General features: G+C 48.1%; 3 protein-coding genes across 4 annotated transcripts; 2 read left to right on the forward strand and 1 right to left on the reverse strand.

The window, feature by feature from the left end:
• Positions 1 to 1,415: 1,415 nt before the first annotated feature.
• On the forward strand, positions 1,416 to 3,217 carry LOC120643076 (formin-like protein 5). Its single transcript, XM_039919605.1, has 2 exons — positions 1,416 to 1,930; positions 3,055 to 3,217. The coding sequence occupies exons 1-2, from the start codon at positions 1,549 to 1,551 to the stop codon at positions 3,078 to 3,080; spliced, it is 408 nt and encodes a 135-aa protein (XP_039775539.1). The 5' UTR covers positions 1,416 to 1,548; the 3' UTR covers positions 3,081 to 3,217.
• Positions 3,218 to 5,022: 1,805 nt separating this feature from the next.
• LOC120641406 (acyl-CoA thioesterase 2-like) lies at positions 5,023 to 11,471 on the forward strand. Of its 2 annotated transcripts, XM_039917513.1 has the most exons (17): positions 5,024 to 5,252; positions 5,334 to 5,426; positions 5,875 to 5,942; positions 6,549 to 6,630; positions 6,757 to 6,803; positions 6,941 to 7,063; positions 7,500 to 7,577; positions 8,281 to 8,368; positions 8,660 to 8,772; positions 9,352 to 9,414; positions 9,491 to 9,546; positions 10,076 to 10,168; positions 10,400 to 10,456; positions 10,537 to 10,638; positions 10,731 to 10,779; positions 10,872 to 10,940; positions 11,032 to 11,471. In XM_039917513.1, the coding sequence occupies exons 1-17, from the start codon at positions 5,237 to 5,239 to the stop codon at positions 11,107 to 11,109; spliced, it is 1,275 nt and encodes a 424-aa protein (XP_039773447.1). In that variant the 5' UTR covers positions 5,024 to 5,236; the 3' UTR covers positions 11,110 to 11,471. The 2 variants fall into 2 exon arrangements, with proteins under 2 accessions (XP_039773446.1, XP_039773447.1); XM_039917512.1 differs by having other exon boundaries at positions 5,023 to 5,426.
• An 84-nt stretch (positions 11,472 to 11,555) lies between these two features.
• On the reverse strand, positions 11,556 to 13,363 carry LOC120641407. The gene is made up of 2 exons (XM_039917514.1): positions 12,909 to 13,363; positions 11,556 to 12,217 (listed from the first exon to the last, which is right to left on the reverse strand). The coding sequence occupies exons 1-2, from the start codon at positions 13,171 to 13,173 to the stop codon at positions 12,003 to 12,005; spliced, it is 480 nt and encodes a 159-aa protein (XP_039773448.1). The 5' UTR covers positions 13,174 to 13,363; the 3' UTR covers positions 11,556 to 12,002.
• Between the last annotated feature and the right edge of the window lie 9,533 nt (positions 13,364 to 22,896).

Raw genomic sequence — 22,896 nt, forward strand, 5'->3', positions numbered from 1 at the left:
GGCTCTATCTTTTCCTCTCCTTGCGTCCTCTCTCCTCTTACGTCTCCCGCTCTCTCTCTCTCTTCGTTGCTGCATCTACTAATCCCACAGCGCCTGGGCGGAGCGGCGGCGGGGGCGCGGGCGGCAGCGGCGGCAGCCCAGCGGCGGGCTCCTCGGGGCGAACACCGCGTGCACTCCCGAGCTCCGTTCCCTCCCGGCGCTCCCTGAGCTCCGTTCGCGGAGACCGCGGAGCTCTGCTCGCGGCGCGGCAGCACGCTCCCCGACGGCGGCGGCGACCTCCTCAGCGGCGGGGCCGGCGGCGAGAGGCGCGGCGTCGCTCGCCACCAGCCCCAGCCCCGGCCAGATCCAGGTTTTTTTTCTTTACATACAATTTTTTAAAAAAAAATATTAGCCGAGTTTTTTTATTTGGATGTACATTTTTTGTTTCTTCCATTTGATAAATTTCTCTCTGTCAAAATTTTTCTCGTAAAATTTTTTTATCTCACCAATTTGTTTCTTGAAATTTTTTCTACCCACCAAATTTTCACTTGAAAAATTATTTGACTCATAAAAATGTCTGAATTTATTTTTCTCAGTAAACGACAAAAAAAAATTTTAAAAATGGAAAAAAATTGCTTGTCGGAAAATCGATCGTCCGGAGATGTGACATCCCAGATTTTAAAATACTAAGAAAGAAATTTTAAACACATAATCATGCTTAATAAGCAAGAGCAATTCAAGTTAAACTTTTCTTTTGGGAAATAATATAAGTGTGTTTTTGTGTATATGAAATTTTGCACATAAAATGACAGGTCAAATGAACTATAGTATTCGAGGTTTTAAACAATATGCCGAATTTTAAACAAATAGTGCTTTGAAAATAATTTCTAAAATATAGCTCAAATGAACTTTTGCCCAAAACCAAAGTTATAGGTTTTCAAAAGACGAACAACTTTTGTGTAAAGTTTTTCGAGTTGCTACACAAAACTGGGACAAAAAGTTGATTTTCAAAGTGTATACGATAATTTCAAATGCATTCAAGTTTCAATTTTTATCTTTCAAACCAGTGTGCAAATGAAAGAGTGCCTAAAACGAAAGTTGTAGATCTCGAAATTTTGAACAACTTTGGTATTCTAAAGTTTTTCATTTGAGGCCATATAGAAAGAGAAAAATTGAGTTTGCAAAACGAATTTTGAACTTCGATCTAATTACAGCTATGCCATCACCTCCATCTCCCTTCTCTGTTCTCGCCGTGACGGCGTTCGCCGTCTCGCCGTCGGCCACGCGCCGCTCCCTCGCCGCGCCCAGCCCTCTCCGCGCCCCTGGTGCCTTCCTGGAGCTTCTCGAACCGCCACGCGTCGCCGTCCCCTGCACGCACGCCGAGGATGGACGTCGAAGCGCCACGGCGACGCCGTGCAGCGACAGCTGACCGCGCCTCGCCTCCTCCTTCGCCTGTTTCCTCCCCTTTGGCCCGTGCAGCAGACGTGCTCGACCCCCTCTCCACTCCTTTCCCTTTCTCCAGAGCCGAGCCGAGTTTTTCCCTGCGCCAGGGAGCTCGCCGTCGCGTCCATGGCGCCGCCGCCCACGGCCTCAACGCGGAGCCCCCTCCTCCGCCCTCCCTCGACCCGAGCCACCTCCGGGAACGAGTCCCTCTCGGCTCACTGGTGCTCCCTGACCCCTCCACCGCCGCCCCAACCCACTGGAACGGCGTCGCCGCGGTTCAGACCGCCGCCGGCCGCCCGCTCCACGTCGAGCTCCCACCTCTGCCCTCCCACAGCTCCAATCAACCCCGGGAACGGCTTCACCTCGCCCCAACGGAGCTCCCAAGCCCAGCCAAGCTGCCTCCCCCTCGCCGGAGTGCCGCAGCCGCGACACAGGGCCGCCGCCGGCCGCCGGCGCCCGTGGACAGGCCACCACAGGCCACCTCAGCCCCAACTGAGACCACCGGCAGGTGCGCACGAGCCCCCTCACCCTTTTCCCCAACTTCCCCCTCGCCGCCGGGGCCGAACCTCGCCGGAAAACGGCCGCCCGACCCTCCCCTATTCTGTTCCGTCCGCCAAGGACCTCCCATGAGAAGAAACAGAAATCCAGGGGCCTAGATGCAAAAGTTCGTTTCCTTTTTCTTTTGTTTTCAAAAACAGCAAACTTGTAAATTCCATATAAAATCGTATAAAAATCATAAAAATGCAAACTAAAATGTTTTGGAATCCTTAGATCAAAACCTACAACTTTTGTTACAGTCACATGTTCATATTATGCTTCTAATTTAATCTAGGATAAAGATTAGATTAAATAGCACACAAATGTATCTCCTGTTGTAGTCATGAACTAAGGCTAGTTTTTGTACAGAGTCCTACACCCTAGATGAATAGCTTACTGTAAAAATTTGAGGACATTTTGACAACTCTAGCTATAGGTTTCATTAGATCTTGGTTTATGCCTAGGTTAAATAGAATTAAATCCATTGGGTTCTATACTAGTTTTCTTGAGCTGAAATTTTAACAACAGACTAAATTTTGTTTCTAGATGCTATAGAATAATTTTGGGAATTTTTAGTAATGTATAACTAGTCCTTCGATTTAATCATGAATAAACTTTGTAAATCAAAAACCCTAGTTTCCTTCATTAGAAAAATCTCATAGTTTTACTAGAGCTTGAGTTTGAGTAGATGAACCTACATGCCAATTTTGAGAATCAATAACTTCCTACTTTGTTCTGTAAAAAATAGATCTTTATCCCAGCAGAAGTTGTTTAACTTATTGTTCATGTTTAATCTGCTTCATGAAAATAGCTGAAAATTTTATTATAAGTTGGTACTTCAGTTTTGCTCCTTGCATCAAAATTTCAACCCCATGAGCTATGGGTAATTATAGTTTTGGATAAAGCATGTTATCTTTATTTTTGTTAGAAGAAATAACTTTTGTATGTTTTGGTATATAATGAAAACCCCACTTTGATTTTATGAATTAAATTGTGTTAAATTCCTACTCTATAAATGACTGCCCAGGAAATATTAATTGATAAGTTCTCTCGAAACTGTGCATTCATACATATGCATTGTCGCATTTCATTTAGATACGATAGAAGAACCGTGGGAATGACATGATGATGGAGTCGAGCCAGAAGACGGTGAATGGTGGACACATCCAAAAGATGGACGGATGGATTCCGATGTACACGACCGAAGGAAGATGTTTGCCGAGCAGTTGTTCTCTAACTAACACTGACCTAGTGTTAATTCCAGGCAAGCTCCGGAGCATGTCCTATCTATTTTAAATTTATACAACTTATTATTGTTTCTATTTACTTGCGCATTTAAGTTTACAGGAGTTGATTGGAACCTTAGCTGCATAATCCTAGGTAGCTATGCTTGAACACTAGTATGTGTAGGTCGCTAGATGGCTAGGCTAATGGTTCGGTAGAAGTCGAGTGATTTCCTGTTACTCGCGAGAACTATAGGAGTTGAATGTCTACTACATACTGTAACTATAAGGCTCACGGGCGGGGTTGTGGTACTTGTGATACCCCGTCTGTTTAGTGAAAATGGATAAGGCTGCAGTGTGTGGTAGTGGTGGTTAAGCTTTTGAACGTACTAACCACATGCCGAGAAATATGGTAATCGGTAAGCTTAAGTACCTGATCGGTCCGGTGAGTGGACTTTACTTTCACCCTCTTTGAACGTTGTTCTCATGCGGCCACATGCGGGTGCAAGGAGGCTCACGACCCGGCGCCATACCGTGGCGTGGATCCTTGTACTCGAAGTGGGTGACCCTGATCCACAACCCGGAAAGAAAGGGGAAAAGTCGTGTGGGTGACTTGGTTCCCATACGTGTGTGTTAGGTCTGCCTGGCCAGGTTAACAAATTCGATTCGAATCGTCCGCTTCTCACGGTTTGGGACTGCTTAACCCTTTTGCCACATAGAGTAAGAAGTGAAAGATGATAATGATGAATATGGTTGGTTGGATGATGAAAGATAATTATTTCCACCATGTATGCTATTGGATAGATGCTCATCTAGAATGGTTAATCGAACTAGAACCTGAAAGCTAAAATATGAAATTAAGGATCTACTCTTTACTGTTTTTCGGCAAAACAAACCCCTCAAACCAAAAGTCTTGCATGTCTAGATAAAGGGCTAAGTATACCCTTAGTCGGATAAGCCTTGCTGAGTATTAGTATACTCAGCCTTGCTTGTGGCTTTGTTTTTCAGGTGGTACATCGGAGGTTACGTTTGACGAACGTAACGTACGGGCTTCATCATGACGTCTGGTTTCGTCGCTAGACTATCGTTCGTTTTTCCGTCAAACTTAAACTCTGTTGTACTTTTATAAATTCCAAACTTGGTTTGTAACAATAATTTTATTTCATACTCTGTACTGTAAAATTTGTGGAATGTTACATTCTCTGGACTGCTTTGTCGATTCTGTTTCAAGTGGTTTAATCGGGATTTTACCCGACAGCACTGCCGGATTACTCCGTTTTAAGTGCGTGTTAACCCTGATTACTGTTTTGATGATGTTTAGCGCACTTAAACCGGATTAATTTAGGCGGGGCTGCCACAGGAGCCACCCCGTACGGTTGACCGTAAACTAGCCATGCCCCGTGCAATAATGACATGACTTACCTTAGAATTCCACTGACAACACAGTCCATTTTCATCCCGGTCCCACTAGTCATCTAGGGGTGTGTTTAGATACCACAAAACCCCCCAACATCCAAACTTTCCATCACATCAAAATCACATCGAAACATTAAATATAACAAATAACACATGCATTGAGTAATAAATGTAGGTAAATAAAAAAACTAATTGCATAGTTTTGATGTACGTTGCGAGACGAAAAGTGCTACAGTGCGCTACAGTGTCCGATGTGACTTTTCACATCTCTTTTCCCTCCATCTAACACACAGAGTCAGATCCATGAACCGGGGGCCCCAGTTCTCCAACTATCCCAGACTGACACGCAGGGCCCACACCTCGCCATCGCGTCCGCATCGCGCAAACCACCACGCGCACAAACTGGAGTCTCTCCTCATCACTCGTCTCCTCCGGTCCTCCCCCCGGTGGCCCCGTCTCGTCTTCGTCTCCGCCTTCCCCACGAGTCGCAGGCGCACGGCCAACTAATCTCCCGTCTCACCTCGCCGCGCTTTAAACTCTTCAGATTTTTTTTTGTCCGCGTCCTACTCCGCCCCTCGACCGCAGCCGCCTTCGCTGCTCCGGTGCCACCCCGCCACCCGCCGCTACTGCCGCCGGCGATGGATCGTGAAGAAGGTAAAGCAGCGCCGGCGCAGCGCCCGCCGAATTTGGGAGCGATTCTGGCTAATCTGGGGCCTGGTTGCCATTGGTGTGCAGTGACCGAGTTCCTGGGGCAGGTGCCCCTCCTGCAGTGCCTCCCGGGCTCCTCCCTCCGCAGGATCGCCGAGGCCGTCCAGGTCAAGCGCTACGGTACGTACCTTGCGTGGCCGCGACCGCGACCGCTGCTGGTTGTTGGCCTGCTGGATTGATTGATAGTTGGGTCGTTTTATTTTTCATCAAGGTGAACTGACGGCGGATTTTGCTTCCTTTGGGGTTACTTTGTGTGTGTTTTCGAAACTTGATGTGCTCTCCAGTCTCCAATTGCGTACCTAATATTCTGCACAGCTCACAGTATTTGCGAATGTTTAATGTTGGGTCTAGTAGACTACAGCCAAATTCAAGTTTCAGAAGCAAGCGGATGCGGACGTAGCTTTGCGAGAAACAGCCAAATTCAATGACCTGGTTATGTTTAACTGTATTGAGTGTTGACCCTTGGTGCCTGTCCTGTCTATGCCCCATTCTAGGAGGCTCTACTGTTTAAGATTTTGTAAATTTGGTGTGGCTTTAAGGTGAGTTATGTTGGGTTTCTGCCTTGCAGAACCTGGTGACTATGTCGCCCGCGAAGGTGAACCTGTAGATGGCCTTTACATCATATTGGACGGTCAGGTAAAAATTTATGCAAATTCTTGCTTTTGTTAATTCTATGAGTACACATATAATTACATGGCGTATAAACTGTCGATCAGTAAGCTAAAGAGGTATATGACCTAAATGTTTCCCGTAATACTTATGCGATTAGTGGTCGCCATTCATCTTCAGCATTGATGCTTCATTGAATCTGCACTTCAAATGTTCATAGAAATACTTTTGTGCTTCATTATTGCCAACCATCTTCAGCATTGTTGATTTGTTGATTATCATGTAGTATAGGGAAAAGGCCCCCACAAGGGGAAATCGTATCAGTAGCTTCGTATCAATTCAAATATGTGGATCATATCATTTTGACCTGGCTTTTCTTTCTAAGTTAATTCCTAGTAGACTGTAGAAGAACTATCACTTGTTAATGTTTTATCACATGATAATTTGTAGTATTGTTTGGCTTAAGACTCAACACTGAGTTCCATCATTTCAGAGTATCGTATGGTCCTATTCCTCTGTAGCTTTATTTCCTTCCCTATCTGTATTTACCATAATGGGAGAGGGGGAAGAGATTGACACTATTATTAGCGGATTACTTTTTGATACTTGAATGAAATTCTCTTTGTCTTGAAGGCTGAAGTTTCTGCATCTGCGAATGCAGAAGAAGCAAACCGCCCAGACTATGTGTTAAATAAGTATGACTACTTTGGTTATGGTAAGCTCTTTCCTATTATGATTTTTTTATTTTAATAATCTAGATCAAATGCATTATCTATGAAAAAGATATAGTTGTGTTGTACATATGTTGTTTTGTTCTTTAATTGTTTGCATTATTTTGTAGGAACAAATAGTTCCGATCATCAAGTTAATGTTGTAGCACTATCAAAGGTCATTATTTCTGACATTTCCACTTTTGGCTTGTCATTTTTTTTTTGTTGTAGGATTCCTTTTGCCAGGGATACTTGACTGATGGCATTTCCAAATGTGTGTAACAATATCTAGCTTATTGTTTTCATCTATTGCAGCTGACCTGCTTCATATTGCCCAATCAATATGGATATTTGTTACAACCAAAAACAATTTGGAATGCGGAGGAGACACCTGAACATTCTTTGCTGGAAAAAATTTTGCATTTAGAACCACTAGAGGTAAGTGTAAGGCAGTGTCTATGATGTTTTTATTCTGTTACTATCTGCGTATAGTTTGATTACTGTACTAGAATTATTACTTGCATATTTTAAGGGCTAAAACATATGTACTATCAGATGCAAAACCTCAATGTTTTTAGTTTTTCTCCCTCTCTTTTACCAACTCCTGTGTGCACCAAAAGGATTTAAGAGAGACAATGGGATCATAGTGTTCACATTTGAAGGTTAACCAAGTTAGAAATCATCACATGCTTTGATATGCATTGCCTGAAAGAAAAAAATAGGAGAGGAGATTCTTTTACAGATTTGCATGGTTGCATTTCCTCATTTACAATTTAAAAGGACGAACATGATAAATATAGTGTCAATGTGTCATAGTATTTTGCAGCAACATCCCTTGTCTTGCTTACCACAATTATTATCCCTGTTTTTTTAGGTCGATATCTTCCGTGGGTTTACTTTACCAGAAGGTCCAATGTTTAGGCAAGTTTTTGGAGGACAATTGATTGGACAGGCACTTTTTCTACCACCCTCTCTTCCAGACATTCCATTTTGCCTTATTTCGCTAGTCTTGTTTTTTTTTCTCAAACACGCAGGAGAGCTGCGCATTATTGTATTAATAGGTATAAAATTTTTGGATACACGCCGAATCCACGGCTTGGATTAGTATTTTTATACATGCGTGCCTGAAAACAAAGGAAGACTACCACACTAGGCCAACTCAAATGCAACAAGGAACCCAGCCCCCTTGCTCCTGCCATGGCCCAAAGGCTCAACTGCTCAGCGACTTCCTGCAGCACCACTTGAGTCCGTGGTTGGGTGTTGTCAAACACGCAGCTGTTCCGGGACTTCCAAATGGAAGTCTTGTTTTTATCATATGATTTTCTTGCATGATTCACTCACTTGATGAATATCTCAGTTATTAAATATGTAGCTAAGCACAATTACACTCATAAGCACCTCTGGGCGACAAACAATAGACTATACAATTTTACTGCTTATAGTCTTTTGAATTCCTGTAGCTATTAGTTTGGATTCAGAATAAGTCCCTTTCGAATTCAGTTATCAGCTCCCTTGCTGCTGACCCTTGGTATTCGTTTGGACAAATGTCTTTCTGTCTCCTACTGATAACTCTATGATTCGTTTTAGTAAAAGCTGGGAATCCTTGTAAAAAGTTTGAAGCATATATTGAGCTTGCATAGTTTGATCCCATGCAGGCACTAGCAGCTGCATCCAAGACTGTTGATTGTCTAAAAATGGTGCATAGTTTGCATGCAATTTTCCTTGTCGCTGGAGACAATAACAGTAAGGCTCTCAAAACCTATGTGATCTTTTGCCATCTGGCCGACCAAATGTAATCTGAGAACCACTAATATATCAGTTCATAAAGACCTTATAAGCAGAAGCTTCTAGTTTGGGCTCATCTGGGGCCTCAATTTATTATTCTTATTTATGATCAATTGAATAACAGGCAGTATATTTAACTCTTGCATCTTCTGCGTAAGTGGTAGTATGCTTGAGATCATGTGCACTTTCCTTTAATCCAACAAAAGGGTTTGATGCTCATGGCTGTCTTTGATTTGTCCTGTGTTGTAGTGCCAATAATATATCAAGTTCATCGGGCGCGTGATGGATCCAGCTTTGCAACCAGAAAAGTAGAGGCGAAGCAGAAAGGCCTAGTTATATTCACTTTGATTGCTTCTTTCCAGGTGATTATCGTTATGGCTCTTATCCTTTGTAAATGATAATATAGGAACTTAATTGGGCAGATTAAGTGACTACAACATGATACCAGCGATAATCACCATTTGACTATGTTTTGCACTTGACTGAGAATCTGTTTGCTGCCGTAAGGTTAACCTTGTACTTTCCAAAACATAGCATCACATCACTTTGGTAATTTTAATTATTACTGTCAGTACAAACTGTTCTCAGATTTAACTTAAGATGTAACTGAGGAAAATATGAGCAGTTCAAAAGAAAAATGGCTCATTGTAGCACTTGCTTACTTTACTAAAATTTGTGTTCTTTAAACCCAGAACTGGAATATCCTCGGCAAATGCGAATCAAAGTCAACCTTATCTCAGTAACTTCCAAACAATATCGTTCTTAGTCTCGAATTTGATTAGTACGTTTATTTTGGTCCATAGGTAATTTTTTTTGTGGTGCAACTGCAAGAAATTATACTGCTAGTTTGAGATTTTTGAATAGCAAAGTTCAACCTTATGAAATCTTTCAGTGAGAAGTTGGTCTATCTGTTTAATTGATTTTGTCCAACCTCATTGCAGAAGGAAGAAGTAGGCTTTGAGCATCAGGCTGCAATCATGCCTGATGTTCCTCCTCCAGAACAGGCAAGGATTTCTCTCTTTTCTTCAATTTGGTATATGTGGAATAAAGAACAGACAACTAATAAGCAATCAAATGCAGCTCCTTAATCTGGAGGAGATACGAGAAAGACGGCTTACTGACCCGCGCTTCCCAACGTAATTTTATCTAACTTCCTATCAAATTCTTTTGATAGTTTCCTAAATTAACATTGCTGTCAGGTTATTCACCATTTTAGTCATCAAAACCATAGCCTTCAGAATTGACTTCTCTTGTGCCATTGAAGTATGATAGTTGATAAGCATAATTTTTCTAGTGGATCTACCTTTTTGTTAATACACATTTATCCCTATCCGCACTATTTCTAGAGTAAGCAATGTTTCCTTAGTCCGTCAATTGGAATCCTAATTAGAGTCCGGATATATCAATCCGAATCCTAATCGGAACCCGGACAAATCAATCGGAGTCCCAATCGGAACACGAATCAATGTCTAATCACGGTACGGCCTATACATGAGGTGGATGAACATAAAGTTTATGGTATTACATAGGTGTATTATATTAGCCGTAGCAACGCACGGGCACCATGATAGTAATATCAAATATTCTTTCTAAGTGAGTTTCAGTATGGTTCATCTATTTATCAGTTGATGCATGGCAGATATTTGACCATGTAGTCATCTGCAGGCAATATAGGAACTTGGCAGCTAAAAAGAAGTTCACACCTTGGCCCATAGAAATGAGATTCTGTGAAGACTCAGCATCTCAACATAAACCAAGGTATCTACCCATCTTTCTCCCTCGGTGCAGCCCACAGTTTGCATTTTATTTCATCTTGGCCTGATTTAGGCAAGTTTGACCTCAAATATCTACACGAACCTTATTTATTCTGAAATTTAGTATAGAGATCCCAGTTTCTGCCATGACAAGATTTTTCCTGTTCTTTCAGCACAGATCCTTTTATTAGTAGAAATAGTTATGATTCAGTATCTGCCTCTGATTCTTTTTCAGCTTAAACTACTGGTTTAGAGCTCGAGGAAAGCTTTCAGATGATCAAGCTCTACATAGGTTTGTAATTTGATAACCGTACACCATCTCTCATCGGTTATATACCTGTGCACTATGAATGTTATTGTGCAATATTGCAGATGTGTTGTAGCATATGCTTCGGATCTACTTTATTCTGGTGTCAGCCTGAATCCTCACCGGGAGAAGGGTTTGAAGACATACTCACTCAGTCTCGATCACTCGTGAGTTTTTTGTACTATTCACTGTAGTGATTCCGATAATCAGTTCAGCAACTTTTTGTTTGTTCATACCGCTGCTGTTCCCTGCTCTACAGGATCTGGTTCCACAAACCTGTGAAGGCTGATGACTGGTTGCTGTACGTGGTAAGAAATTGCCCATCTCTTCATCTGATACAGATACAAAGTAACGTGTCCATGTGAGATACTGAGGTTCCTGTTGCTTCCCATGAGAATAGATTGAGAGCCCATCTGCGCATGGTGGCCGCGGTTTCGTCACTGGACGCATGTTCAACAGGCAAGGAGAGGTATGCGCTCATTGCTTCGGAGCTCTGGACTTTTGCTTCTGCACACATTGTTGGTTCCCAAATAATTTATAATGTTCTCTCGAATGCTCAGCTTATCATGTCGCTGACCCAAGAGGCACTGATTAGGAGGGAGAAGACACGAGGACCAAACCCAAGGCCAAAGCTTTGAAAGGTGTAGAAGAGTCTGTAGTAGGCTCCTCTCGTTCAATTTGGTTTAGATACTTACGAATTCATAGCACGAAATCAGGCAACGAATTCATAGCACGAAATCAGGCAGTATATAAGGAAAAAGATATACTTTGTCGTGAGCTGGATATATATCTATAACTTAGTGTGGACAGGCCTAGTTGAATATTGGTGAGGGTTGGGAAAATAAAATCACTTTACATCCCTTAAGTTGTAACTAATTTCGATGGCATGGGCATACTTCGGCTTCCAGATTTGGTGTTTGTACCTTTCCATACTCTAATGCGTGGTTATATCTTAAGTTCTGATATGAAGAAAGAGAAGAAAAGAGCTTTGGTTGTGCCAGTCGCCGCTTTGATGAAATGAAACGTAATAAAGGCAAAAACATCTCTTTTTCGGTCCTGAGCTTCTGTCCTCGGAAGTCAAAGCTAAAACAAGGGGTCCATTTATTGTATAGAATTTCAAATCCAAAACTAGTTCTGCCACTAGAAATTCAAGAGGCCATACAATTTTCCTTCAATAAATACTTTACACAGTGCGCCCTGGACAAATACACATCCGTAACCAACCTACTCGTGATTGTCCTGTCACTCTAGCAGCAATTCAATCTTTATGTACAAAAATTCCAAGAATCTTACATTTTACCAAATGCTTCTGCAGTTCTGCTGAATCTTTCTGTTCCAGTTTGTACTTACAAGAAGCCTCCTCTGAATAGTGCTGCTATGATATTTCGCGCAACAAAATGGTCAGCACTAAAACTAGAGAACTTAGATCCAATGCTTTCTGATCAAATAAACCTACAGAACACATTACATCCAACACTTTGGCTGTCCTGCCAGTGATCAATCCCTGACTACAATGCCAAATCAAAAGGTCTCAAACATGATACAAGCATCTTGTTTGAAAAATAGGATGGATCTTCACATCCAAATTCTCCAAGTTCTTACAGCGAGCGACAGATTCATGCATTTTCTCAAGTACCTTAGGCAAATCTGCAATATTAGCCTCGATCTTGGATTTGAGGATGTTTAGTTTTTTATGAAGTTGCTCTTGATCTTCTGAACTTGATGTTTCAGAGACTGCTGGAAATTCTGCAATATCCATGTACATTCAGCAATTATGAGGACAAAATTGTATAAATATTGCTGTGAACAAATATTAAGTTTGACACACTAGTCATGCAAGCTAAGTGAGAAAAGCCACAAAGAGAGGGAAGGACTAAGGAGACAAACATTCTGTCACAATGAACTGCAGCGATGCAAGGGATTATGCTGAAGAAAAACTGTGGAAAGGAAACACATATCCCATTATCCAATCGCTGAACCCAAATAAGCTGCTAAGCGAACAATCCAACATGTACTGACCAAAATACACAGCTAAGTTAAAACATAAATTACAATGTAAAAAATCAAAGCTGCCAAGCTTGATTGCTTTGCTCCTGGGAATCATCTAACAGTTTGAACGTAACAGGTTCTACTACTGTTTTTCTCAAACTAATAGGCCCACTCACATAGCAAATTGTGGTGACAGCAGATGTAATGCGAAGAAAACCAAATCCCTTCCACACCTTTTTCTCTGGCTCAAAATCACAGTGTAGGTTAACAAAAGAGCCTCTACTTTCCCTACGGCCCCCTAATGTAACCACGCGAATCCACATTAATCCCCTGAGAAGGAACCTACAGTCTACGGAACACAAATTGCATCAACTCGCCCCAAGACGGAGGGCCAGTCCCAAACCCTAGTACGGGAGCGAGAGCGAGACAGGAAGAGGGGGCAGCGTACCCTGGCAGGCGGGCGGGCGGAGCGCGGCGAGGCGGTCGACGGCGGCATCGGCGAGGCGGGTGGCGGTGCTGCGGAGGTGCTCGAGGACGCGGCGGTCCAGATCGGCCAGCCCTTCCTCCAGCTCCTCGACCTCCCTCCCCAGCGCGTGCGCCTCCGCCTCCGCCTCCGCCTCGTCGCCCGCGGCTGCGGTGGGGACAGGGGCCTTGCGCTTGCGGTGGTTCGGCGGGTCTCCGGCTTGGCCTGGCGCGTGAGAACCGCCAGCCATGGTGAATTTGCTGGGAGCGCCGCGCGCGGGGCCGAGGCGAGTGGAGAGGAATCGCAGGGAGGGGAACTGGAAGAAGACACAGCGCACGCGCCGACGAAGGGAGCGGAACGGATTCAATTTGGGAGCGGAGGTGACGTGGGCCCCGCCTGACGTAGCTCGGCCGTTGGGCTGCTCCGATTTCAGGAGAGCTGAGACTGCTCGCACTGGTATCCTGGACAGGATCCTACAGGAAGCAAATAGGGGAGGGAGGGATTTTTTTTTGGGAAACACAATACAGACGCAGACGTTCACAAACACGCACGCACACTCATCCCTATGAATACACGCACGCAACTCTACTCCTATGAGCACCTCCGAGAGACTGAGCCGGCAAATCCTCGAGATTGACGAAGTCACCACAGTCGCTCCGCTGTCGACGAGAACATCGCCTACCACTGAAAGCACAAACGCCGTTAAATCCTAGAAAATTCGCTTCTATGGGGAGTCGAACACAAGACTTCAGGTGCTACTGAGGCTCTTGTAACCACTAGTCTACAGACCCTTTCGCATAGGGAAGGAAGGGACTGCAGCGGCGTCCCGTAAACCATCCCAGACGTTCACAAACACGCACGCACATTCATCCCTATGAATACATACACGCAACTCTACTCCTATGAGCACCTCCGAGAGACTGAGCCGGCAAATCCTCGAGATTGACGAAGTCACCACAGTCGCTCCGCTGTCGACGAGAACGTCGTCTACCACTGAAAGCACAAACGCCGTTAAATCCTAGAAAATTCGCTTCTATGGGGAGTCGAACACAAGACTTCAGGTGCTACTGAGGCTCTTGTAACCACTAGTCTACAGACCCTTTCGCATAGGGAAGGGAGGGACTGCAGCGGCGTCCCGTAAACCATCCCGTACTACAAAGTTTCTCCCAGGATCCCCCAAATCTACGGGAATAGAGGACGTCCTCTGCACGCCTCAGTCAGCTCGTGGGGCCTGGCAGCCCGCCCCCACGCCGCCGTCTCCCCCGCCGCGCGGCCTCCTCCCACGCCGCCGTCTCGCCCGCCGCCGCCGCCTCGGCTACATCCAGTGCTTGGCGGCCACGACGAGCTCACGCCAGGCGAGGCGGAGCTCGTCCGCGAGGCGCGCCGCCGGAGGAGGAGGGCACCACCACGGTGGCCATGGCGCGGCGGCGCAGTGGGGAGATAGCAGAGGAAGGAGCGGGGAGTGAGAGGGAGATCCGGATTGGCCGCCACCGCGACCCCACGCCGCGTCGGGCTACGTGTGCAGCAGCTCCGCCAACGCGCCCCGGCACAGCACCGCGCCTCGCGCCTCCGCCCCACGCCGCCGCGATCCCGCCCGGCTGAGCGGAGGGAGCAGCCGGCACGCCGACGGAGAGGGAGGCCGGGCCGCCACCACCGCCCGCCATGGCCACCGCACGCCGACGGAGGGAGCGGAGGGAGTGGTGAGGAGGCAGGGGGCGGTGGCGAGCTCCAGGGGCGGCCGTGACGAGGAGCAGAGGGCCGCACCCTGCTCGCCTCGCCTCGCCACCCTGTTCGCCTCGCCGCCACCAGCATCGGGGGAGGAAGGGAGGCCTTGGGGAGGGAGGGGTCGTCCCGCGTCCTGCCCGGTGCTGGGGGCGCTCCCGGCCTCCGCGCCCACCGCACCATGGCCCCGCGCGGCCGGTGCGCGGCAGGAAGCCGTGGCAAGGGGCTCCGCTCGGCGAGCTCGAAACCGGCGCGCGCGAGGCTCGCCGCCTGGGGCGGGGCCCCTGCTCCGCGCCCTCACCTCGCCATGGCCGTAGAGGGAGAGGGAGAGAGAGAGCGACGGGAGAGGGGAGGAGAGAGACGGACGCGGGGGAGGGGAAGGGGAAGGCAGATAAAAAAATTCTGACGCGTGGGTCCCGCGGCTGGTAGTTGGGATAGAGGAGAGATATAGAGGATAGAATCTGAATGACCAGGCTAAGAATATTCTTTTAGGGAAGGAAAATAGAGGAAGATGAGTGTGAATAGCCTGAGACCTTGTTCAGTTTCCTTCAAAATTTCAAAATTTTACAAAATTTCACATCACATCAGTCATCAGAGCAGAGACTGTGTCACAGCGAAAGGGCGAGAAGGATGTCCTATCGGCAGCGGACGCGTTCCTTGATGGCGGCCTTCACCATCTCCAAGTCCATCGGAGCATGCGGAAGAGCTTGGTGACCACGCACTCCTCCACGCCACCCTAGGCCACCAGGATCTCCGCCTCCTGCCGGACGCGCTCCAGTCACCCTGCCCGCCATGGTGCCCAGTACTCCAGCTGCTCGGACCCATACCGCCCGCGCGCCATCACCCCGTCCAAGCTTCTCCAGGAACTCGACGATGGCCCGCCCCCGGGGCTTCTCCAGGGCAGCTTCTTGGTGTGCTTCCACCCGATCTCGTAGTTGGGTGGCTCCTGCGTCAGTGCCATCTGCCGCTGCCGGTCTGGGAGATGGCGGTGGCACCCGCCAGGCCACCGCGAAGGAGGTGGTCGCCACCGCCGCCGGGGTCTCCTCGTCGGGGATGCTGATGGGGTTTGCGACGCACAACAGCAGCTCGTATCGAGATGCGCCGAGAAAGGAGACGGCAGACACATACGGTGGGTAGCGATCAGGGGGGCCTCGATTGTTGCGGATGAGGCAAGACGCACTGGTACAGGGCCCACTTGTCATTGATAGATGACGGACCAAAAGTCAATGTACCGCAGAAACGGTCCACTATTTATAAGTAGGTAAAGATAAAGATACTACTACATTTGATAATGTTTCGTGGCCCGTTCAGTCGATCTCTTTTTTTTTATCAAAGCATACCTGTATTAAAAGTTAAGGAAGACATACAATACCAGTAGTACAGATACACCATACAAGGATATGGAGGACAACTGTCCCACCCATCTTGCAAAAAGGCCCTCAAGAAAAAAGAAATTACACCAAGGTCCCCGGACCTCTTGCAAGCTGGAAGTTCCAGAAATCCCGACCACCGGAGATCGCCGGTTTCAGCCGCCGCCGCCCAGATCGGAGGGAGCACCTTCGCGCGAACGCTTTGACAAGCCGCAGAAGACACTCGTCCCTAGGAACGAGATAGGGCCATCGCTGAGAAGCCCATCGGCCGGGGCCGCACCTTGAGCACCCTCGATCATGAACCAAAGCTCGCCGCCACCGACGACCGCCACGACGGGAACCCGAGCCCGATCCAACCACCTGTCAACCACGAGACCAACAGCCACCTCCGTACCTTCAACGCAGAAAGGCGGCGACCTCGTCACCCCTCGAGGACGACGAACCGCCGCCGACAGACTCCTATACAGAGACTCCACACGGGGAGACCCTCCTCCACGAGCTCAACGCCGGCACCGGAGCGGAGTACCAGTGAGGCGAGGAGGTGCCCGAGAGGACCTTATTCCTTGACGCCGCCGCTGCCGTCGCCTCGACGCCGCCGCCGGAAACCAAACCCTAACCCTAGGCCAATCGGGACCACCACTCCCGACCGAGAGGAGCACAGCGGTCTCCAGCACCTCGCGTAGCCCAGGGGGCCAACGGAGGTGAGGAAGACCGCCGGCTCCACCGGCGGGGTCCAAATCGCTCGCTCTTGCCCCTCTCAAACAGTAACCAAACGGGAGAGTTCGAGAAAGAGAGAGAGTAAATGTGACTGAAATGGCTCGTTTAGACGATCTCGGATTTAGGGCGCCCGGGACGGTGGACAAGAAGGGTCGAGACTCGAGAGAGTAGAGACCCTACCTGCAACCATACATATTCTTTTGGACCCACTTGAAGCGTCCCCTCATAAGAGAAGACTTAAATGTGATACAAACATCAGTCCTAGGAGGCTGATGACACATTTATTACATCAGATGGTTTATCACCGTACAACTCTACGCGGTAGTGAGCAGAGAAGCGCCACTATCACGAGGATTACAACCCACACCCACACAACGATATTAAATATAAAAAGTGGGTCATCAGAGTCTTGCGCCATGCGGTATCTCCTGCGGGTGACCCTAATCCACAGGCAAGGCTGGGTGCAGGACGGTACCCTACTCAACGTCTTCTGCAACGAAGTCTGGGTCTTCCTCTGTAAAAATTAAGAATGGGGTGAGTACAAACGTACTCAGCAAGTCCAATCACACCCACGGAGGGGGAATAAACAGAGTATAATGCACGGGGTAATTCAAGGATAAGGTTAAGGTTTACTTTTGCGGAAAGCAATATTTTATGCAAGGTTTCATTTGAAAGAGAATATTTCCAAAACCAGCGGAAAGCAATATTTTATGCAAGGGTTCATTTGAAAGAGAATATTTCCAAAACCAGTTTTCTTGTACCGAGTAACACGAAGGGTTGATCCACACAGAATTCAAGTTTTAAGCTGCTACCGGACTCCTCATCCGCCGTAGCACACGGCACAACTGCCGGACACTTTCCCAAAACAACTCACGCCAACCCATCCCAGAATAAACACTAGTTATGTGACCACACCGTAACTCGCCCAGTACCGTGGGCACGACTATTCGAATAAATTCTTAACTCTGCAGAGGTGTGCAACTTAATCACAAGCGGGGTACCGCAACTCGATCACCTTAGTGTCGGTGCAGATCCCAACAAAGCCATTACCCACCTTAGCTAGACCTGACTAGCCATCACGGGATGCACCAAGGGGTTATCGACCTATCATAGAGGTTCTAACTGGAGCATAAGTCACATAGAGTTAATCCGTTCTCCTTGATCACCCATTGCTCTCAGCTCTCCTGATGCTTATCAGACTAACTAGTGGGGTTTATGCTAAGCTGTTGCCCATTCAACGGTCGAGTGGTTTGCACGATAGTGGAGTTAGGTGAGATGACACACCAACTCGGTTCTTAGGGGTGACAAGATGGATATCTCCCTTCCCTGCTCTGCCACACAGGCACGAGCACACCAACGGCAAATCACACAAAAATGACATCCATCCCGTCTAACTCAACTTTCGAAATTTCACATTTTTCCCTTCCCACATACTCACACATTTTCCTTTATAAAACAGATTGTATTGAATTTAAGGTCTTAAGCGTAGCGTTCTAGCAGTGATTAACGTCCAAACAACACATTCGGACATTAATCTAGGTGGTCAAGGAATGATCATAACAAATCAAGGGGTGGCTATCCAACCGTGTTTTCAGCAAGCAAAACATATGCAATTTTGTAAAACAGGCCAATGGGTTGTGTTTATAAAAATTAGGACAAAAGCATGCATCAAAGGATGGGATTGAACTTGCCGTCTTCGAAGCCTTCGGGGAGGTCCTGGTCGAAGCACTGTCCTTCGGGCTCGGGGTCGTGGAACTGGTCCTCGTTCGCTGGCTCGTAGTACTGCTCGTCAATGGGCTCTCCTTCATTCACACCGTGGTCTATGACACATACAAACAAACACACAATCAAGAAAAAGAAATAAAAGTTTTATCGTTGAGCTCGAATCGGAAATAATTAAGTTATGGAGTTCGGAGTAATATTTTCGGGCGGTTTCCTAATGGCATGGACGAAACTATGTCATGAGAGGCGTGGTAAAGTTTTAGGTAGATCCGAGGTCGTTTGGCGCATGAAATGATAGGTTATATAGAGTTTTAGGGGTTTCAGGAACTTGTTTGTAATTATATTTGAGAAGGTAGGGGTTTGGTTTGTATTTTAGAAACTATTTGGGTCATCCTAAAAAGGGTCAGGGGTTTATTTATAAATATGTTGCATATTGGAAGGGTTTGTTTGTGAATATCATAAAGGGCAGGGATGCTTTTGCAAAAACGCCAAAGGGTGGAGGGGTTCTTTTAACAATTAGAAGAAAGGGGAGGGGTTATGGGCTAATATGCCCCTTTCTTCCTCCTCCCTCCACGGGAAACAGAGGAGGCGGCTATAGGGCGTCGGCGGCGGCTAATCCGGCCGTTCTGAGCCACGGCGGCGGCCGGGAACGAGGGGGAAAGGGAAAGGCAGGTGCGCGGGTGTGATTCCCGTCCTCACCTCAGGCTGGGGCGGTGCGCAGAGGTGGGTCGACGGGAGCGGGCGGCGGCGGGTGCAGGAGACTGCGGCGGCGGCGCTGCGGGCTAGGAAGGGAAGCTATGGCCGGCGAGCGGGGTTGTGGCGAGGGTGAGCCGCGCTGGGTGCCCTTTTATAGGCGATTTAGGTCGGTGGGGGAGGGCCGTGGCGGTGAGGGTGGCCGGCGAGCGGTGCGAGGCGGAGTTAATGGTGTTTGGCCGCGTTGGCTTGTCGCGGAGCGGCGTGCGGCAGTGAGGACGATGAGACCGCTCACTGTGGCACGTGGAGGGGGAGGCTGGGTGCTGTGCTTGGAGTGAGCGGCGAGGCGGGCCGAGCAGCGTGGTTCTGCTCGCGGAGCGTCGAGCGGCGCGGCGGTGATGGCGGGGAGCGGGGCCAGCGCTGGTCAGGCGGCCGCGGGTGAGCGTGTCGCGGCGCGGGCAGGCGTGCACGTGGGCCAAGCAGGGGAGGAGGGTGCGCGAGCGCGTGCGCGCGGGCGGCGCCGAGCGGAGCGGTGAGCGCGTGCGCATAGCGGCGACCTGCGCGGCGAGGCAGAGGGCGGCGGCAGCGAGCGGCGCGGCGTACAACGTGGCCACGCGGTGCGCGTGCGCGTGTTCGTGGGCGATAGCGCGGTGGCGAGCGGCTTGGCAGCTTGCAGGGCACGGCGGCGTCGCGGAACGCGTGCGCGGGGCGCGTGCGTGGGCGGGCGGAGGCGGCCGGGGATGAGCGCGCGCGGGCGTGCGGGCCGGCGCGTGAGCAAGCCGAGCGGGCCCTTGCGCAGTGACGGGATGCTCGACCAGGGAAGGCACGCGCGGGCAGGCGGCGGCCGAGCGGCGATCGGGGCGCGCGGCAGGGAGGAGGGAAGGAAGGAGAGAAGGGGAGGGAAAAGAAAAGGAAAAATGGAAAAAAAAGAAAAGGAAGAAAAGGAGAAAAGAAAAAGAAAAAGGGGGAAAAGGGAGAGAAAACGAGCGCATGTCGGCGGGATTCGCGGCGGCCGCTGTGACCTGGTCGCCACGCGCAACGTCGCGTGCGCGCGCGGACGAGGCCACAGGGAAAAGGTCGGGGGTTGGAAATCGGACGCTTGGAACAGAGAGAGATTCCGGAAAATGGGGTTCAGGGTTTAGGAGGATTCTGAGCTAAACGATGAAAAGTTTTGCAAATAATTATTTTAGCGTGTTATTTAATTTTGATGGATTTTGGGATGTTACACCACTCGTCAGGGTCAAAGTCCAACCTAGAATTTTTTTAGTGCAACCTGGATGATGCGCCGCGCCGAGTTGGGATAATGGGTTGCTCCAGACCAATTGGCCCAACTAGACATTCGCTTCCAACTCGACACGATAATGGCCTGGCATTTTGACCGTGATTGACCCAATACTGAAGATATGGAATGTGCATACTCTGAAGACACATTTCATACTGATGGTCTGGAAATAGATAATTAGTGTACCGTTGACCACCCAAAGACAGCAGGACTTTTGGGCATGGCACTATGAGAAATCTGGGGTGTTCTCGGTTAGATCGGCATACCGGATGTTGTCTAACATCCGAAAAAAGAAGAATCAACTGGATCGAGCAGAATACTGGCTGGTCGGAAGTGAGAGCAGAGCGGAAGGAATGGATGGACCTTTGGAATGTTACAGTCCCATCTAAAGTTTGTGTCTTCCTGTGGAGGCTCGCAAAGCAGTCAATACCAACTAGAGATGTCCGTCAACACAGAAACATGGCGTAAAATAGCAGTTGTTCCATACGTGGCGGACAGAATTTATAGAGGGACTCTTTGTTGGAATGTGATATGGCTAAGTGTGTGTGGGTTCTGCAAGGAGAAGAGTTATTGGAGTTTATCAGTCAGGCACAGAATAATGATGCTCGTGGTTGTCTGCATGAAGCTATGGGAACCCTCCGGCATGGGGACCTTGTGCGGCCAGTAATCACTTTTTTGGTCGATTTGGTATGCAAGACGGAAGGTGATACACGAAGACACATTTTAGAGCCCACTCTCAACTCACAGTTTTATAGAAAGGTTCCTTGCAGACCTGGAAGGAGCAAACATCGTAGATAGAAAGGAGGGGTGGTGTGCAAGCCGGTGCCTCTCGCTGGATTATATTCCATCTCCGCGGGGAATGATGAAGGTGAATGTAGATATTGTGGTTTCTAAGAACTCGTGCATTGCGACTATGGTGGCGATCGCGAGGGACGAAAAAGGATCTTTCCATGAAGCGTCGGTGCTTGTGATAGAAAGTGTTTCGTCCCTAGAAACTTCAGAAGTTGTGGCCTGTCGATAAGGTTTAGCGTTTGCTAAAGACCTTGCATTGCAAAAGGTCCGGATTGCCACTATTGTGAAAACGTGGTAAGGAGTATACAAGGCTCTGGGATGGGCCCCCTATATATGGCCACATTATCAGGGAGATAAAGGCAAGTTTCGCGGAAGCGGAAGTCATCCATGAGAGCAGGAAGTCAAACGGAGAAGCTCATAGTTTGGCTAAGAGTTCAATTTATAATTCAATTGTCATGTTTGGTTGTTATCTCTTTCTAATGGAGTTTGCATTGTACCGGTCATCCTGATATTATATGAATAAAAGCGGTACAATTTTTTTTAAAAAAAGCCCATGAGCTTCTTAGAAGGGCGTGTTTGCAATTTTCTTTCTTCCAAGGTTGTCTTTGTAAGACGTATGCTGCAAACTGCCTGAAATGAAATATAAACCCGATTCTCTAAAAAAAAGCTATGATGTTATTTAGGACTTAGAGCATCAGCGGTGGTTGAATCGATTTCTGACAATTCATGGGTCCCACGAGGCACATCAAATCAGAATGGTAGTTTAAAAAATTACGAGAGCAAATCAACGAACAGTGCATGCAGAATAAAGAAGCACAGCCCACCCAATCAGCTACTTCCACCATAGCTCTGGCTCCCATGTTCAATTTTTTAATTCAACTCTCAAGTATGAGTCGACTTCCCTCTCCTGTAGGATTCGCATTCTCCAGTCGTTGCATCGACTTCTCCCGCTGATACGTCGGATGAAGATTCGGTCACTGAAGAAGTCCTTATTTATCCTTGCATCCATCGTGTTCGTGTATTGCTTGCGCTAAGTTGGGCTAATGGGCTGCTCCAGCCCAATTGGCCCAACTAGGCATCCGCTTCGAATTGGAAAAGGATCCGATAGAGCGTTGCGCGTGGGCGTGGCTTGCGACTCGCGGCTATGTATTGCGACGCCGTACCCTCTCTTAGAACAACCCAACCGCCGCCACGACAACCTCTCAAAATCCAGATGAGGGTTCGAGGGAGAGAGCTTACCGTGTGTTTGGTTGAGGGATCAATGGGTTGGGTTGGATCCAATCCGGATTTTGGGGACGAAGCCGACCCATCTATTGTTTGGTTGCACTTTTGATTTTAGGGACGGAGTGAACCTATTTCATGTTTGGTTGAAGGAATTGAGAATACGGGTTGGATGACATGATAACACCGTTAATGAGGGTCCCACTTGCCACCAATAGACCCCACCTGTCATCCTCTCAACTTTTTCTTTTTCTTTTTATTTTTTTCTCTCCCTTATCTTCTTCCTCAGTCCGACCGGGGGGCGCCTGCCACGCACCTCGCCGGGCCCCCCGCCGCTGGCCGCGCCCGGCCCCCGCCGCTGGCCTCCTCGCAGCCGGCGGAGCTCGCGGGCGGACGCGGCGCTCGCGGCCCTCCTTCCTCCACGGCCGCGCCATGGCGGGCGGACGCGAGGCTC

The sequence above is a fragment of the Panicum virgatum genome, chromosome 7K (genome assembly GCF_016808335.1).
Source record: "Panicum virgatum strain AP13 chromosome 7K, P.virgatum_v5, whole genome shotgun sequence".
NCBI classification, from domain to species: domain Eukaryota; kingdom Viridiplantae; phylum Streptophyta; class Magnoliopsida; order Poales; family Poaceae; genus Panicum; species Panicum virgatum.

What these genes read in the sequence shown, in the direction of transcription:
- LOC120643076 (XM_039919605.1), top strand. Translation starts at nt 1,549, where the DNA reads ATGGCGCCGCCGCCCACGGCCTCAACGCGGAGCCCCCTCCTCCGCCCT. An exon ending in CCAACTGAGACCACCGGCAG is followed by an intron (nt 1,931 to 3,054) that starts GTGCGCACGAGC and finishes CATTTCATTTAG; the next exon opens with ATACGATAGAAGAACCGTGG.
- LOC120641406 (XM_039917512.1), top strand. Translation starts at nt 5,237, where the DNA reads ATGGATCGTGAAGAAGGTAAAGCAGCGCCGGCGCAGCGCCCGCCGAAT. An exon ending in CGTCCAGGTCAAGCGCTACG is followed by an intron (nt 5,427 to 5,874) that starts GTACGTACCTTG and finishes TCTGCCTTGCAG; the next exon opens with AACCTGGTGACTATGTCGCC. An exon ending in ATGACTGGTTGCTGTACGTG is followed by an intron (nt 10,780 to 10,871) that starts GTAAGAAATTGC and finishes CCATGAGAATAG; the next exon opens with ATTGAGAGCCCATCTGCGCA.
- LOC120641407 (XM_039917514.1), bottom strand. Translation starts at nt 13,173, where the DNA reads ATGGCTGGCGGTTCTCACGCGCCAGGCCAAGCCGGAGACCCGCCGAAC. An exon ending in CCGCCCGCCCGCCTGCCAGG is followed by an intron (nt 12,218 to 12,908) that starts GTACGCTGCCCC and finishes TGGATATTGCAG; the next exon opens with AATTTCCAGCAGTCTCTGAA.